Raw genomic sequence first — 13,401 nt, 5'->3', positions numbered from 1 at the left:
ACACATGAACTTATGAATAAAAGTTATAATCCTGTTGTTACACTTGCTACAATCATAATACTATATAGTATTATACATACATATTAATATATTATATAGAATCATAATAGAATCCTAATACTACAGTATTATATATATATATGTATATATATATATATATATATATATATATATATATATATATTAATATATTATAGTACCGAATATAAGTATGTAATATAGTATGCAAATATTTACATGTAAACACAACAGACTGATAACGTCTATATCAACACACTACAGCTGGAAAAATACTTCTCTTTCTCATATACATTAACACTATGAAATGAAACGTTAACTGTACACAGATGATTCAGCATTATGTGTCTGAGATGGAGAATGTGTCATTTCATCTTGTTGGTCTCTAAGAAACGCCTTCAGAACGTTGTCTGTAACAGGATGACGTTAAGGATCAAAGTCCACCGTAACGTATTTGGGGATAACATTAGACTAGCCTGGAAACCAGACCAATCTGCCAGTGATATTAGTCTGGCCATGCCAGGCTAACATTAGACCAGTCTCTGGTCTAACTGAAAAGGCCTAAAGCATTGTACCCATGGTCACATATATAATTATATTATATATTACATTATTATTATATTATATATATATATAATTGTTTACACACAACGGAAAACAAGGATTATATATTTCAAGAGGCAGAGATCAGAGTAATAATAATAATAACAATAATAATCACATTAAACATCCTAAACACTGGGAGGAAAACAGCATCTGAAAGTTTGACAATTTTTACATTAAACCTTATGAGGTTCAATGGGTTTGCTGCTGTTCTTATTGCTGAGTGTGATTAACCCCGTGTTGGCTGGTTTGGGTGCGTTGGAGTCGGTGTGTATTTTGAGGTGCGTCAGCAGCGTGACGGAGCCTGACGGAGCGTGACGGAGCAGCGTGACGGAGGGCGGGACGTTGTTGTCCGCGTCGTCGGTGGGCGTGGCCACCTCGTGGGAGTCGGTGGCCGGGCGGGCGGGGCTGGCGTTGCCGCGGCGGCGGCAGCAGCAGAATATGTTAATGAGGGGGCGGAGCAGCAAGCGGTACAGGCCCTGCCTCGCGCTTTCACTGACAAAGCAGTAGAGAGCCGGATCGGCCAGGCAGTTCACACTGGTCAGCAATAAGGACAGGTGGTAGTAGTTAAATATACCTGAAAATATAAGAAATATATAGTTAAATATACCTGAAAATATATAGTTAAATATACCTGTAAATATATAAAATATATAGTTAAATATACCTGAAAATATATAAAATATATAGTTAAATATACCTGTAAATATATAAAATATATAGTTAAATATACCTGAAAATATATAAAATATATAGTTAAATATACCTGTAAATATATAAAATATATAGTTAAATATACCTGAAAATATATAGTTAAATATGCCTGTAAATATATAAAATATATAGTTAAATATACCTGTAAATATATAAAATATATAGTTAAAAATAACTAAATATATAAAATATATAGTAAAATATACCTGAAAATATATAGTTAAATATGCATGTAAATATATAAAATATATAGTTAAATATACCTGAAAATATATAGTTAAATATGCCTGTAAATATATAAAATATATATTTAAATATACCTGTAAATATATAAAATATATAGTTAAATATATAAAATATATAGTTAAATATACCTGAGAATATATAGTTAAATATGCCTGAAAATATATAGTTAAATATACCTGTAAATATATAAAATATATAGTTAAATATACCTGAAAATATATAGTTAAATATGCCTGTAAATATATAAAATATATTGTTAAATATACCTGTAAATATATAAAATATATAGTTAAAAATAACTAAATATATAAAATATATAGTAAAATATACCTGAAAATATATAGTTAAATATGCATGTAAATATATAAAATATATAGTTAAATATACCTGTAAATATATAAAATATATAGTTAAATATACCTGAAAATATATCAAATATATAGTTAAATATACCTGAAAATATATAGTTAAATATGCCTGTAAATATATAAAATATATAGTTAAATATACCTGAAAATATATAGTTAAATATGTCTGTAAATATATAAAATATATAGTTAAATATACCTGTAAATATATAAAATATATAGTTAAAAATAACTAAATATATAAAATATATAGTAAAATATACCTGAAAATATATAGTTAAATATGCCTGAAAATATACCTGAAAATATATAGTTAAATATACCTGTAAATATATAAAATATATAGTTAAATATACCTGAAAATATATAGTTAAATATGCCTGTAAATATATAAAATATATAGTTAAATATACCTGTAAATATATAAAATATATAGTTAAATATACCTGAAAATATATAGTTAAATATGCCTGTAAATATATAAAATATATAGTTAAATATACCTGAAAATATATAGTTAAATATACCTGTAAATATATAAAATATATAGTTAAATATACCTGTAAATATATAGTTAAATATGCCTGTAAATATATAAAATATATAGTTAAATACACCTGTAAATATATAAAATATATAGTTAAAGAGGTGGTGCCATGTTTTTGCACTTTTTCTGTTTTTCATGTGTCTATGAGGTTGATATAACTTCATTAAGCCCCCCGGTGGTGTTTTTATGGTGTTTTATGTCTTCTCTGACTATTTGGAGTTTCTTCCTGGAGGCTGAAACCTTGAGGGTCAAACGTGCCAATAGAGAAACAGCGCTTTAGTGACATCACAAAGCCCACACCCTCCCCCTCATTATCATAACACAACAGGTGTGGGCATGAGGAGGAGGAGGGACTAGGACAGGTGGGTGGTGCTAAGGTGGTGGAGGAGGTGCTAAGGTGAGAACCAGGTATAGAGCGTCGCAGTTCCCGCCCACTTCCTGTTTTTTTTGGTGCCGGAAGAAAAAACTCAATGCATTTTTCCATTGACATTTCCAAAAATATTTATATCTATTAATTTAAGCCTCGAATCAAGCCATCATGACATGACATGAATCATGACCATAAACGTTTGATTCTGTGATTTTTTTTTTGTTGAAAACGGCAAAACAAAGGGTATTTATTAAATATAGTATATCATATAATTAAATATAAAATAATTTATGGTCATGATTCATGTCATCTCGTGATGGCTTGATTCGAGGCTTAAATTAATAGATATAAATATTTTTGGAAATGTCAATGGAAAAATGCATTGAGTTTTTTCTTCCGGCACCAAAAAAAACAGGAAGTGGGCGGGAACTGCGACGCTCTATACTTAATGCACTGGTGGGTGTGTCTACATAAAAACAACATTTTAACACTTACTGTACACTTTTTTTTTGTTGAAAAAAATCCTTACATAATAATAATACCTTATGATCAGGTTTTAGGGTTGAAAAATATCATGGCACTCCATCTTTAAAAATAACTAAATATATAAAATATATAGTAAAATATACCTGTAAAAAAATATAAAACCTGGTGGTGTTGCTCCTTGTCTGGCCGTGGTCGCTGTAGGGGTTTGAACAGTTTGTGCCTGTCTTCTGTGTTTTAGCTTATATAGTGTATTTATCTTTTTATATTTTATGTGTTTTAGCTTATATAGTGTATTTATCTTTTTATATTTTTTGTGCAACACTTTGGTAACCTTGCGTTGATATAAATAAAGTGGATATACATAACATAACATAACATAATGAACATGTGTAGCAGAGTGGCTCACAACCACAGCCTGATGGCCTGAAGGTCAGGGTTTAGTACCCTGACCCCTGACCCCTGAAAGTCTAATATCTCCACTGAGCCATAAGGAATTCCCTTTGGCTTAGTGGTTACGATGTTGGCGTTACTAATGCACACATACAGACAGACCCTCTTCTTGCCTCCTTGGAGCCATGATGCCGTAAAACAAAAAACAAATGTTCCTGTACCTGCGATGAAGTTGCAGTCCCTCTCCAGCAGGGTGCGCACTAACAAGAAGATGTGATAAGGAGAGAAACACACGAGGAAGATGAGGATGGTGCTGCTGACCAGCTGTCTGATCCTGGACTTCTGGTCGGGTTGAGTCCCTGCACTGCGTCCCACGGCCCGTAAGACACACAGGTAACTGACCTATACACACACACACACACACACACACACACACACACACACACACACACACACACACACACATAAAGGAGCGCATACAGGGACACACATATTAAAGGTACAGTTAAGGGTACATTCACAACATCATGGCATAATGATGCTGCGCTGTGATTGGTGCTCTATGCCTGTGGCAGCGTGTGTGCTGCGCTGTGATTGGTCTAGGTTTTGGTAACATACGGTTCATACACATCAACATGCTCCGTTTGTTTTAGTTTTTTTACACGATGAAAAGTGACTTAAACAAAACAACGTACCAACAGAATAGCCAATGGGAAGAGGAAGCCCACCACAAAACGGTAGTAGTTGATTGGATACTCCCAGTCCTGCATGGGATAGTGCTCGAAGCACACTGATTGGTTGTGCTGGGTTCTATCGCGGCTCAACACTTTATGTCTGAAGAAGACCACGCCCACTGCCACCTCCTTCAGCCAGATGAGGGCGCTGGTGAGCCAGGCAGCACGCATCGACCTCAGAGATGAGAACCTGAAAGACACAACATATTTTAAGTCCAATGTATTTGTATTTAAGTTCATAAAGTTAACATAAGTATAACTAAATGCATTTGAAATTAAATGAAAAAAATTGCTTTTCAGGCTATTTTTGCTACTTTTGTGTGACATAGAATGGCAAAGTACGGCATTAATTTACGAAAAAAGTTAAAATACGTAGATAAGAGGTGTCTGTCCTCTGACAGTATATGCAATGTGTCCCTCTGGAGTGAGTGTGTTAATATAGTGTCCCTCTGGAGTGAGTGTGTAAATATAGTGTTCCTCTGGAGTGAGTGTGTAAACATAGTGTTCCTCTGGAGTGAGTGTGTAAATATAGTGTTCCTCTGGAGTGAGTGTGTTAATATAGTGTCCCTCTGGAGTGAGTGTGTAAATATAGTGTTCCTCTGGAGTGAGTGTGTTAATATAGTGTCCCTCTGGAGTGAGTGTGTAAATATAGTGTTCCTCTGGAGTGAGTGTGTAAATATAGTGTTCCTCTGGAGTGAGTGTGTTAATATAGTGTCCCTCTGGAGTGAGTGTGTAAATATAGTGTTCCTCTGGAGTGAGTGTGTAAATATAGTGTTCCTCTGGAGTGAGTGTGTAAATATAGTGTTCCTCTGGAGTGAGTGTGTTAATATAGTGTCCCTCTGGAGTGAGTGTGTAAATATAGTGTTCCTCTGGAGTGAGTGTGTTAATATAGTGTTCCTCTGGAGTGAGTGTGTAAATATAGTGTTCCTCTGGAGTGAGTGTGTAAATATAGTGTTCCTCTGGAGTGAGTGTGTTAATATAGTGTTCCTCTGGAGTGAGTGTGTTAATATAGTGTCCCTCTGGAGTGAGTGTGTAAATATAGTGTTCCTCTGGAGTGAGTGTGTTAATATAGTGTTCCTCTGGAGTGAGTGTGTAAATATAGTGTTCCTCTGGAGTGAGTGTGTAAATATAGTGTTCCTCTGGAGTGAGTGTGTAAATATAGTGTTCCTCTGGAGTGAGTGTGTTAATATAGTGTCCCTCTGGAGTGAGTGTGTAAATATAGTGTTCCTCTGGAGTGAGTGTGTTAATATAGTGTCCCTCTGGAGTGAGTGTGTAAATATAGTGTTCCTCTGGAGTGAGTGTGTTAATATAGTGTCCCTCTGGAGTGAGTGTGTTAATATAGTGTCCCTCTGGAGTGAGTGTGTAAATATAGTGTTCCTCTGGAGTGAGTGTGTAAATATAGTGTCCCTCTGGAGTGAGTGTGTTAATATAGTGTTCCTCTGGAGTGAGTGTGTAAACATAGTGTCCCTCTGGAGTGAGTGTGTAAACATAGTGTTCCTCTGGAGTGAGTGTGTTAATATAGTGTTCCTCTAGAGTGAGTGTGTAAATATAGTGTCCCTCTGGAGTGAGTGTGTAAATATAGTGTTCCTCTGGAGTGAGTGTGTAAATATAGTGTTCCTCTGGAGTGAGTGTGTAAATATAGTGTCCCTCTGGAGTGAGTGTGTAAATATAGTGTTCCTCTGGAGTGAGTGTGTAAATATAGTGTCCCTCTGGAGTGAGTGTGTAAATATAGTGTTCCTCTGGAGTGAGTGTGTTAATATAGTGTCCCTCTGGAGTGAGTGTGTAAATATAGTGTCCCTCTGGAGTGAGTGTGTAAATATAGTGTTCCTCTGGAGTGAGTGTGTAAATATAGTGTTCCTCTGGAGTGAGTGTGTAAATATAGTGTCCCTCTGGAGTGAGTGTGTAAATATAGTGTCCCTCTGGAGTGAGTGTGTTAATATAGTGTCCCTCTGGAGTGAGTGTGTAAATATAGTGTTCCTCTGGAGTGAGTGTGTAAATATAGTGTCCCTCTGGAGTGAGTGTGTAAATATAGTGTCCCTCTGGAGTGAGTGTGTAAATTTAGTGTTCCTCTGGAGTGAGTGTGTAAATATAGTGTTCCTCTGGAGTGAGTGTGTAAATATAGTGTCCCTCTGGAGTGAGTGTGTAAATATAGTGTTCCTCTGGAGTGAGTGTGTAAACATAGTGTTCCTCTCCATCATCAAAGTTGCCCACTCCTGGTAGCTGGATGAGGGAAGGGGAGCGCTTGTTTTCCTTACCAGCCCCGGCCGTGTGGGGCTTCTAAGCACCGGCCTTATATTAGTGAGTGAGGGGCTTCAGACGGGGCTTGTAAGGAAAACAAGCGCTCCACAAAATGTTACCGTAATGGGTGGACCACAATTAAAATAATAATAATAGTAATGTTACCGTAATGGGTGGACCACAATTAAAATAATAATAATAGTAATGTTACCGTAATGGGTGGACCACAATTAAAATAATAATAATAGTAATGTTACCGTAATGGGTGGACCACAGCTAGATATCTGTCCAGACTGATGCAGCACAGGAAGCCGATGCTGATGTAGATGTTCTCATACAACAGGAAGCCACATAACTGACACACCCACTCTCTGTGACTCCAGTTATCATCCTGGATCACACACGCACGCACGCACGTACGCACGCACGCACGCACGCACGCACGCACGCACGCACGCACGCACACACACACACACACACACACACACACAAAGAACACATAAAGAACACACACATTACATACAAAATAACAATACTACACAATACTATGGTGGTAATAATAATAATATTAATATTAATAACCTGGAAGAAGTACTGCAGCCAGAGCGGTAGAGAGGCCAGGTACAGCAGGTCAGACACAGTGAGGTTCAGTAAATAAACTCCTAGTTCATTGTGTTGTTTCAACTGTAGAACTGCATGGTACAACGAGTAAAGGTTGGAGGGAACACCCACCTATCACACAATACATGTAGTTAGTATATCACACAATACATGTAGTTAGTATATCACACAATACATGTAGTTACTAGTTAGTATATCACACAATACATGTAGTTATTATATCACACAATACATGTAGTTAGTATATCACACAATACATGTAGTTAGTATATCATACCAGAGATTAGGACTCGAGTCAAAGACTTGCACTGGTGTCGCCATACACACGACTCGAGACTTGACTCGGACTCGAGCTCAAAGACTCGAGAACAATCTTTATTTTATGTTTTATTTGAGGCATTAATGAATGCAATGTCCGACATCAATGTTGTCCTTTCCGGAATGGTGCGTGCAGCCTGCAGGCTATGGAGAGCTGCTGTGTGGAGCCTTTCATCATAAAGTTTAAATATAAAAACATAGAAATTAAACAAATATGTTTAGCTCAGCATCAGCTATATTCAGTTAACTTGGCATATGTTTACATTTTTTATAAGATGATCGGATCATCTGTGATAGCATGTTTTTGAGACGTCAGATTTGTATTTTGCGCCGCTGTCTCGTTAAACCCAGCTGGGTGAATATCCCAAAAAAAAAACACTTCACCACGGTAAAGCTACGTTCATGTTCACTGCATTACAGTGAAGCTACAAGCAAGTTACTACATGTCTATGTTGTTGACCACGTAATGTAATGTTACAGGCTTTACAGGCTTATTTGGTTTTTATGTCTGAGTCAGAGTGACGTGGCCGTGTTCCTGCCTATATATGGGCACATGGGTTTGTTTATGATTATGTCTGAGTCAGAGTCATGGTCCTGCCTATATATGGGCGTATGGGTTTGTTTATGGTTATGTCTGAGTCAGAGTCATGGTCCTGCCTATATATGGGCGTATGGGGTTTGTTTATGGTTATGTCTGAGTCAGAGTGACGTGACCGTGATCCTGCCTATATATGGGCACATGGGTTTGTTTATGGTTATGTCTGAGTCAGAGTCATGGTCCTGCCTATATATGGGCGTATGGGTTTGTTTATGGTTATGTCTGAGTCAGAGTCATGGTCCTGCCAGGAGCCAGTTTTAATATTTTTTGTCCAACAGTCAGTGGTGTTCACAAGTATACTATACGATACGATAATACTTTATTGTCAGTTCACACTGAAATTTGTCTTGCGACCCAGCAGCCATGTATGCAACACATAAACATTTTGACATGACACAAAAAACAAAAACAAAAATACATACATAAAGACAAAGACAAGAGCAATGTCCACCACTCAGCCTACCCCTGGCCTAAACTCCTGATTAAGCCTCAATGTCGTCTGATGGACAAAGGACCTCTTCAGTTTGACCTTATTGTATGTTAGAACACTGTATCTCCTTCCTGAAGGCAGCAACCTATATTCTCCATACAAAACATGGCTAGTGTTTGAAGTGATATTCCTTGCCAACCTTATCATACCGTTATTATACGTAGATGTATAGAGCCTCTGAAGTGGTTGTCCAACAATCTTTGAACAAATGTTCAGTTGCTGCAGCAGTTGTGACTTTAAGGCTACAGACAGACATCCATACCAGGTGGTTCTACAGTACTGAAGAACACTCATAATAACATCTATACCAGGTGGTTCTACAGTACTGAAGAACACTCATAATAACATCTATACCAGGTGGTTCTACAGTACTGAAGAACACTCATAATAACATCCATACCAGGTGGTTCTACAGTACTGAAGAACACTCATAATAACATCTATACCAGATGGTTCTACAGTACTGAAGAACACTCATAATAACATCCATACCAGGTGGTTCTACAGTACTGAAGAACACTCATAATAACATCCATACCAGGTGGTTCTACAGTACTGAAGAACACTCATAATAACATCTATACCAGATGGTTCTACAGTACTGAAGAACACTCATAATAACATCTATACCAGGTGGTTCTACAGTACTGAAGAACACTCATAATAACATCTATACCAGGTGGTTCTACAGTACTGAAGAACACTCATAATAACATCTATACCAGGTGGTTCTACAGTACTGAAGAACACTCATAATAACATCTATACCAGGTGGTTCTACAGTACTGAAGAACACTCATAATAACATCTATACCAGATGGTACTACAGTACTGAAGAACACTCATAATAACATCTATACCAGATGGTTCTACAGTACTGAAGAACACTCATAATAACATCTATACCAGGTGGTTCTACAGTACTGAAGAACACTCATAATAACAGAAGTGAAAAGCTTTGTCTTCTTACCCACTGATTCAATTTGATCTTTCCATGACAAAAGATGGTCTAATACTACTCCTATTACGAACATACCTGGTTGATCTGTTCACTATGAATAGTAATGGGGGATCTGTGTATCTCCAGTGGTGCACCAAAAACAATCTCTTCTGTCTTTTTTGTGTTAATGATAAGAGCATTGTTATCACTCCACTCAACCACCTTATTTACTCTGTGTTGGTGCAGTCCAGGATCACTGGAACTATCTAAGAGAGAAATCAAAACTGTACCATCAGAGTACTTTAGAATGTATTGGTCTGGTTTGTCAGTGTGACATTCAGACAAACATTCCTCAGTACGACAGCTGTCAGTATAAAGGGTGAAAAGTACAGCTGAGCTTACACAACCCTGGGAAAAGCACTGCACTCGTCCGGCCCATTAGCTTTCCTTGTGTTAGTACACCGAAACACTTTTCTGACATCCTCTTCAGTGATGATGATTCTGTCTGAGGGGGCAGGTGTTACAGCCTTAAGTATTTCAGTGCACTTAGAGGAATCGCCTAATGATTCGAATCTGGCAAAGAAAGTATTAGGTCATTAGCAAAGCCAAGTTCATTGTCTGTCACAATAGGTTTGGTTGGGGATGACATTCCTGTCATGGATTTCATAGTATCCCACGCCTTTTTGTGATTATTGGCTTTAAAAAAGCATCCTCTAGATGCTGTCTACGTATGTGCCAATTTTGCCTGCCTCATTTTGGTTTTTAGCTTTGTTTATGAAGGCTGTTTTCCTTTCATTTATTACATCTTTTATGTCCTTGGTCACATGTGATTTATTGTTTGGAAAGATTTTTATTTCCTTTGTAGGAACAACCAGCCGTACACAAAAAATAATATAATCATTTGTAACTGTGGTTATTTCATCCAATGAACCATCTCTAGTGTACAGTCCAGGCATGCTTTTAGTTGTTCCTTGCTTTCATTTGTCCATGTCCTAACTACTTTATTCTCCAGCTTTCCTCTCTTCAGTTTTTACTTAAACTGGAGTCATGCACACAACATTATGATCAGAGGTCAGTATAGGCGGCCCAGCCGTGGCAACATATGCATTTGGAATGTTCACATAACACTTGTCCAGAATGTTATTTTTCCTAGTCGCATCCTTAACATGCTGTTCAAATCCTGGCAACACAGTGTCCAGATAACACTGGTTCAAGTCTCCAAGCATGATTGCTGGTGCCTCTGGGTATTGTAGTTGAAGTCCATGTACACAGTCAGCAATGTTTTTGCTGCCTGTGCAGCTCTTCCTGGCCCTTTAGGAGGCACATAAACTAAAAACAATAGAATGCACCCAAATTCGCGGGGCAGATAGAATGGTCTTAAAGTCATGCCCAGGATCTCCACGTTGGGATCGTCGCATATCCTAAGTTTGACTGAATAGGATGGACACCAGAGATCATTAATGTACACACATACACCACCGTAATCGCTCCCTCCACCTCTGTCCAGTCGCACCAGAGTGAATCCGGGGACCTCATAGAGTGAGTCTGGTTTTGATGGCTTTAACCAGCTCTCAGTGAAACAAAACAGTGATGCCTCACGAAATTCATGACTGTACCTTGTGTATGTCCGTATCGTGCCGATTTTGTTGTGCACGACTCGCGCGTTGGCGAGTAAATCTCCTCCGTAGGCGATTCCGAATTCCCCCTCTTTTCCCTCGTTTCTTCTTCCTTTTATTTTAGATCGACTCCTTGGGGATGTTATCCAACACTAGTAGGTAGACGTGGCTTGCCGTTGTATTTGGCTCCGGCGGCCGTAGTGCCAGCAGTGCATCTCGGCTGTACACACAACAAGCGAGCCTGGACGCTGTACACACAACAAGCGAGCCTGGACGCTGTACACACAACAAGCGAGCCTGGACGCTGTACACACAGGCGAGTCATCGACATGCCGTCTTCACGCCAGATGTTTGTGTTGCTGTTGAGTTGAGTCTGAAGTTGTTCGACCGACCAGCATCTTCCACAGGAGTTAATAATCCACAGGATCAGCAGAGCCATTTCTAAGGCTCTCATCTTACACATCTTTACACATGTAACGACACATAGGCACATCTTTACACATGTAACGACACATAGGCACACGGACAATACAAATAAACTAAACAATAAGGCATACAAGGCACGCTGGGTCGCAGTGCAGCCGCTGTGCACCGGATGTCTGACGTTGTCACATACGTATGCATATAGAGACACACACACACACACACACACACACACACACACACACACACACACACACACACACACACACACACACACACACACACACACACACACACACACACACACACACTACTCACCATCAGCACTAGGATGTAAACAGGTGAGAACAGGTACAGATGTATTTCATGGCTGATGGTGCAGTTAATCACATCCTCTTCAGACATGTTGTGCACCATGACACACACACACACACTAAGACACATGCACACGCACGTGCACGTGCACATACATTCACACAAATTAACCCACACAAACAACACACTAATACACAGATTACACACTCATACTCTCCACAGGAAATACACACACACACACACACACACACACACACACACACACACACACACACACACACACACACACACACACACACACACACACACACACACACACACACACACACACACACACACACACACACACACACACACACACTCAATCACACACACACGCACACTCAATCACACACACACGCCCATGTTGCTTGATGAGTTGAGTGACATCACATCCTCTCCTGTGCTGTGATTGGCTGCATGGTCTGCATCTCCTCTCTGATAGGCTCTGGAATATGAAGCAGACATGTGCTGAATGAATGAATGAATGAATTCATTAATGCTTCCCTGTGTACAAAAGGACATTAAAACAGTGATGTTACAGACATGACATACTGTAAACAACAATGTACACATTCATATTATACAAATAAAAAAAGATTTCAAAAAGGTATGAAAACCAAATATTAAACCAAGCAGGTGCTTACTATGCTTTCATCAGTATAATGTCTGCTTACCTTCTGCCTTAAACAATGAAGAAATTAATGTTTATGCTGCATTCATTCCTCAGCAGCTCATGACTCATTACAGGGTGTGAACACTTTAATAATAAAGCCATTACAGAGAAACCCTGAGGGATAAGGATGTAATTTAAACCATCAGAGGATTCATTCATCACCTGTACTGACCTATAGCATAAAGGGCTCTGAGAGCAGCTTGAGCCATTCATTACTCTGGCTTTAGTTAAAGAAGACGAGCTGTGTTGTTAGTGCTTTAGTTAAAGAAGACGAGCTGTGTTGTTAGTGCTTTAGTTAAAGAAGACGAGCTGTGTTGTTAGTGCTTTAGTTAAAGAAGACGAGCTGTGTTGTTAGTGCTTTAGTTAAAGAAGACGAGCTTCATTTTGCTATCAAAGAACACAAGGGAGCTAAATGTCCCACATGACGCTTTACTTCTTAAAGGACAACTTTGTTTTTATACAACCAAGGTATATTTTTTAGCTTGTAATTAAAGTAAATAAAAGATGAGTGTTATTTCTTTTTCATTTACTGCTTTTTTAAGTTTTAGCTATTTTCGCAATCTTTTTTACAGTGGGCGGGGGCATTCTGTCCGGTGGCTAACACAATAAAAAAGGTCCTGTGGTCTTTGATGGCCAGATGTGAGTTATTGG

General features: G+C 38.2%; 1 protein-coding gene across 1 annotated transcript; it reads right to left on the bottom strand.

Moving 5' to 3' along the window:
- Positions 1-605: 605 nt before the first annotated feature.
- Positions 606-12,498, bottom strand: gpr68 (G protein-coupled receptor 68). Its single transcript, XM_080413926.1, has 6 exons — positions 12,039-12,498; positions 7,297-7,446; positions 6,972-7,105; positions 4,438-4,666; positions 3,964-4,144; positions 606-1,198 (listed from the first exon to the last, which is right to left on the bottom strand). Exons 1-6 carry the CDS (start codon positions 12,186-12,188, stop codon positions 798-800), a joined length of 1,245 nt encoding a protein of 414 aa, XP_080270052.1. The 5' UTR covers positions 12,189-12,498; the 3' UTR covers positions 606-797.
- Positions 12,499-13,401: the final 903 nt, after the last annotated feature.

The sequence above is a fragment of the Gymnoscopelus braueri genome (genome assembly GCF_963280865.1).
Source record: "Gymnoscopelus braueri genome assembly, chromosome: 19".
Lineage (NCBI taxonomy): Eukaryota > Metazoa > Chordata > Actinopteri > Myctophiformes > Myctophidae > Gymnoscopelus > Gymnoscopelus braueri.
The sequence above is the reverse complement of the archived record's forward strand: the minus strand, read 5'-3'. Positions and strand labels throughout refer to the sequence as shown.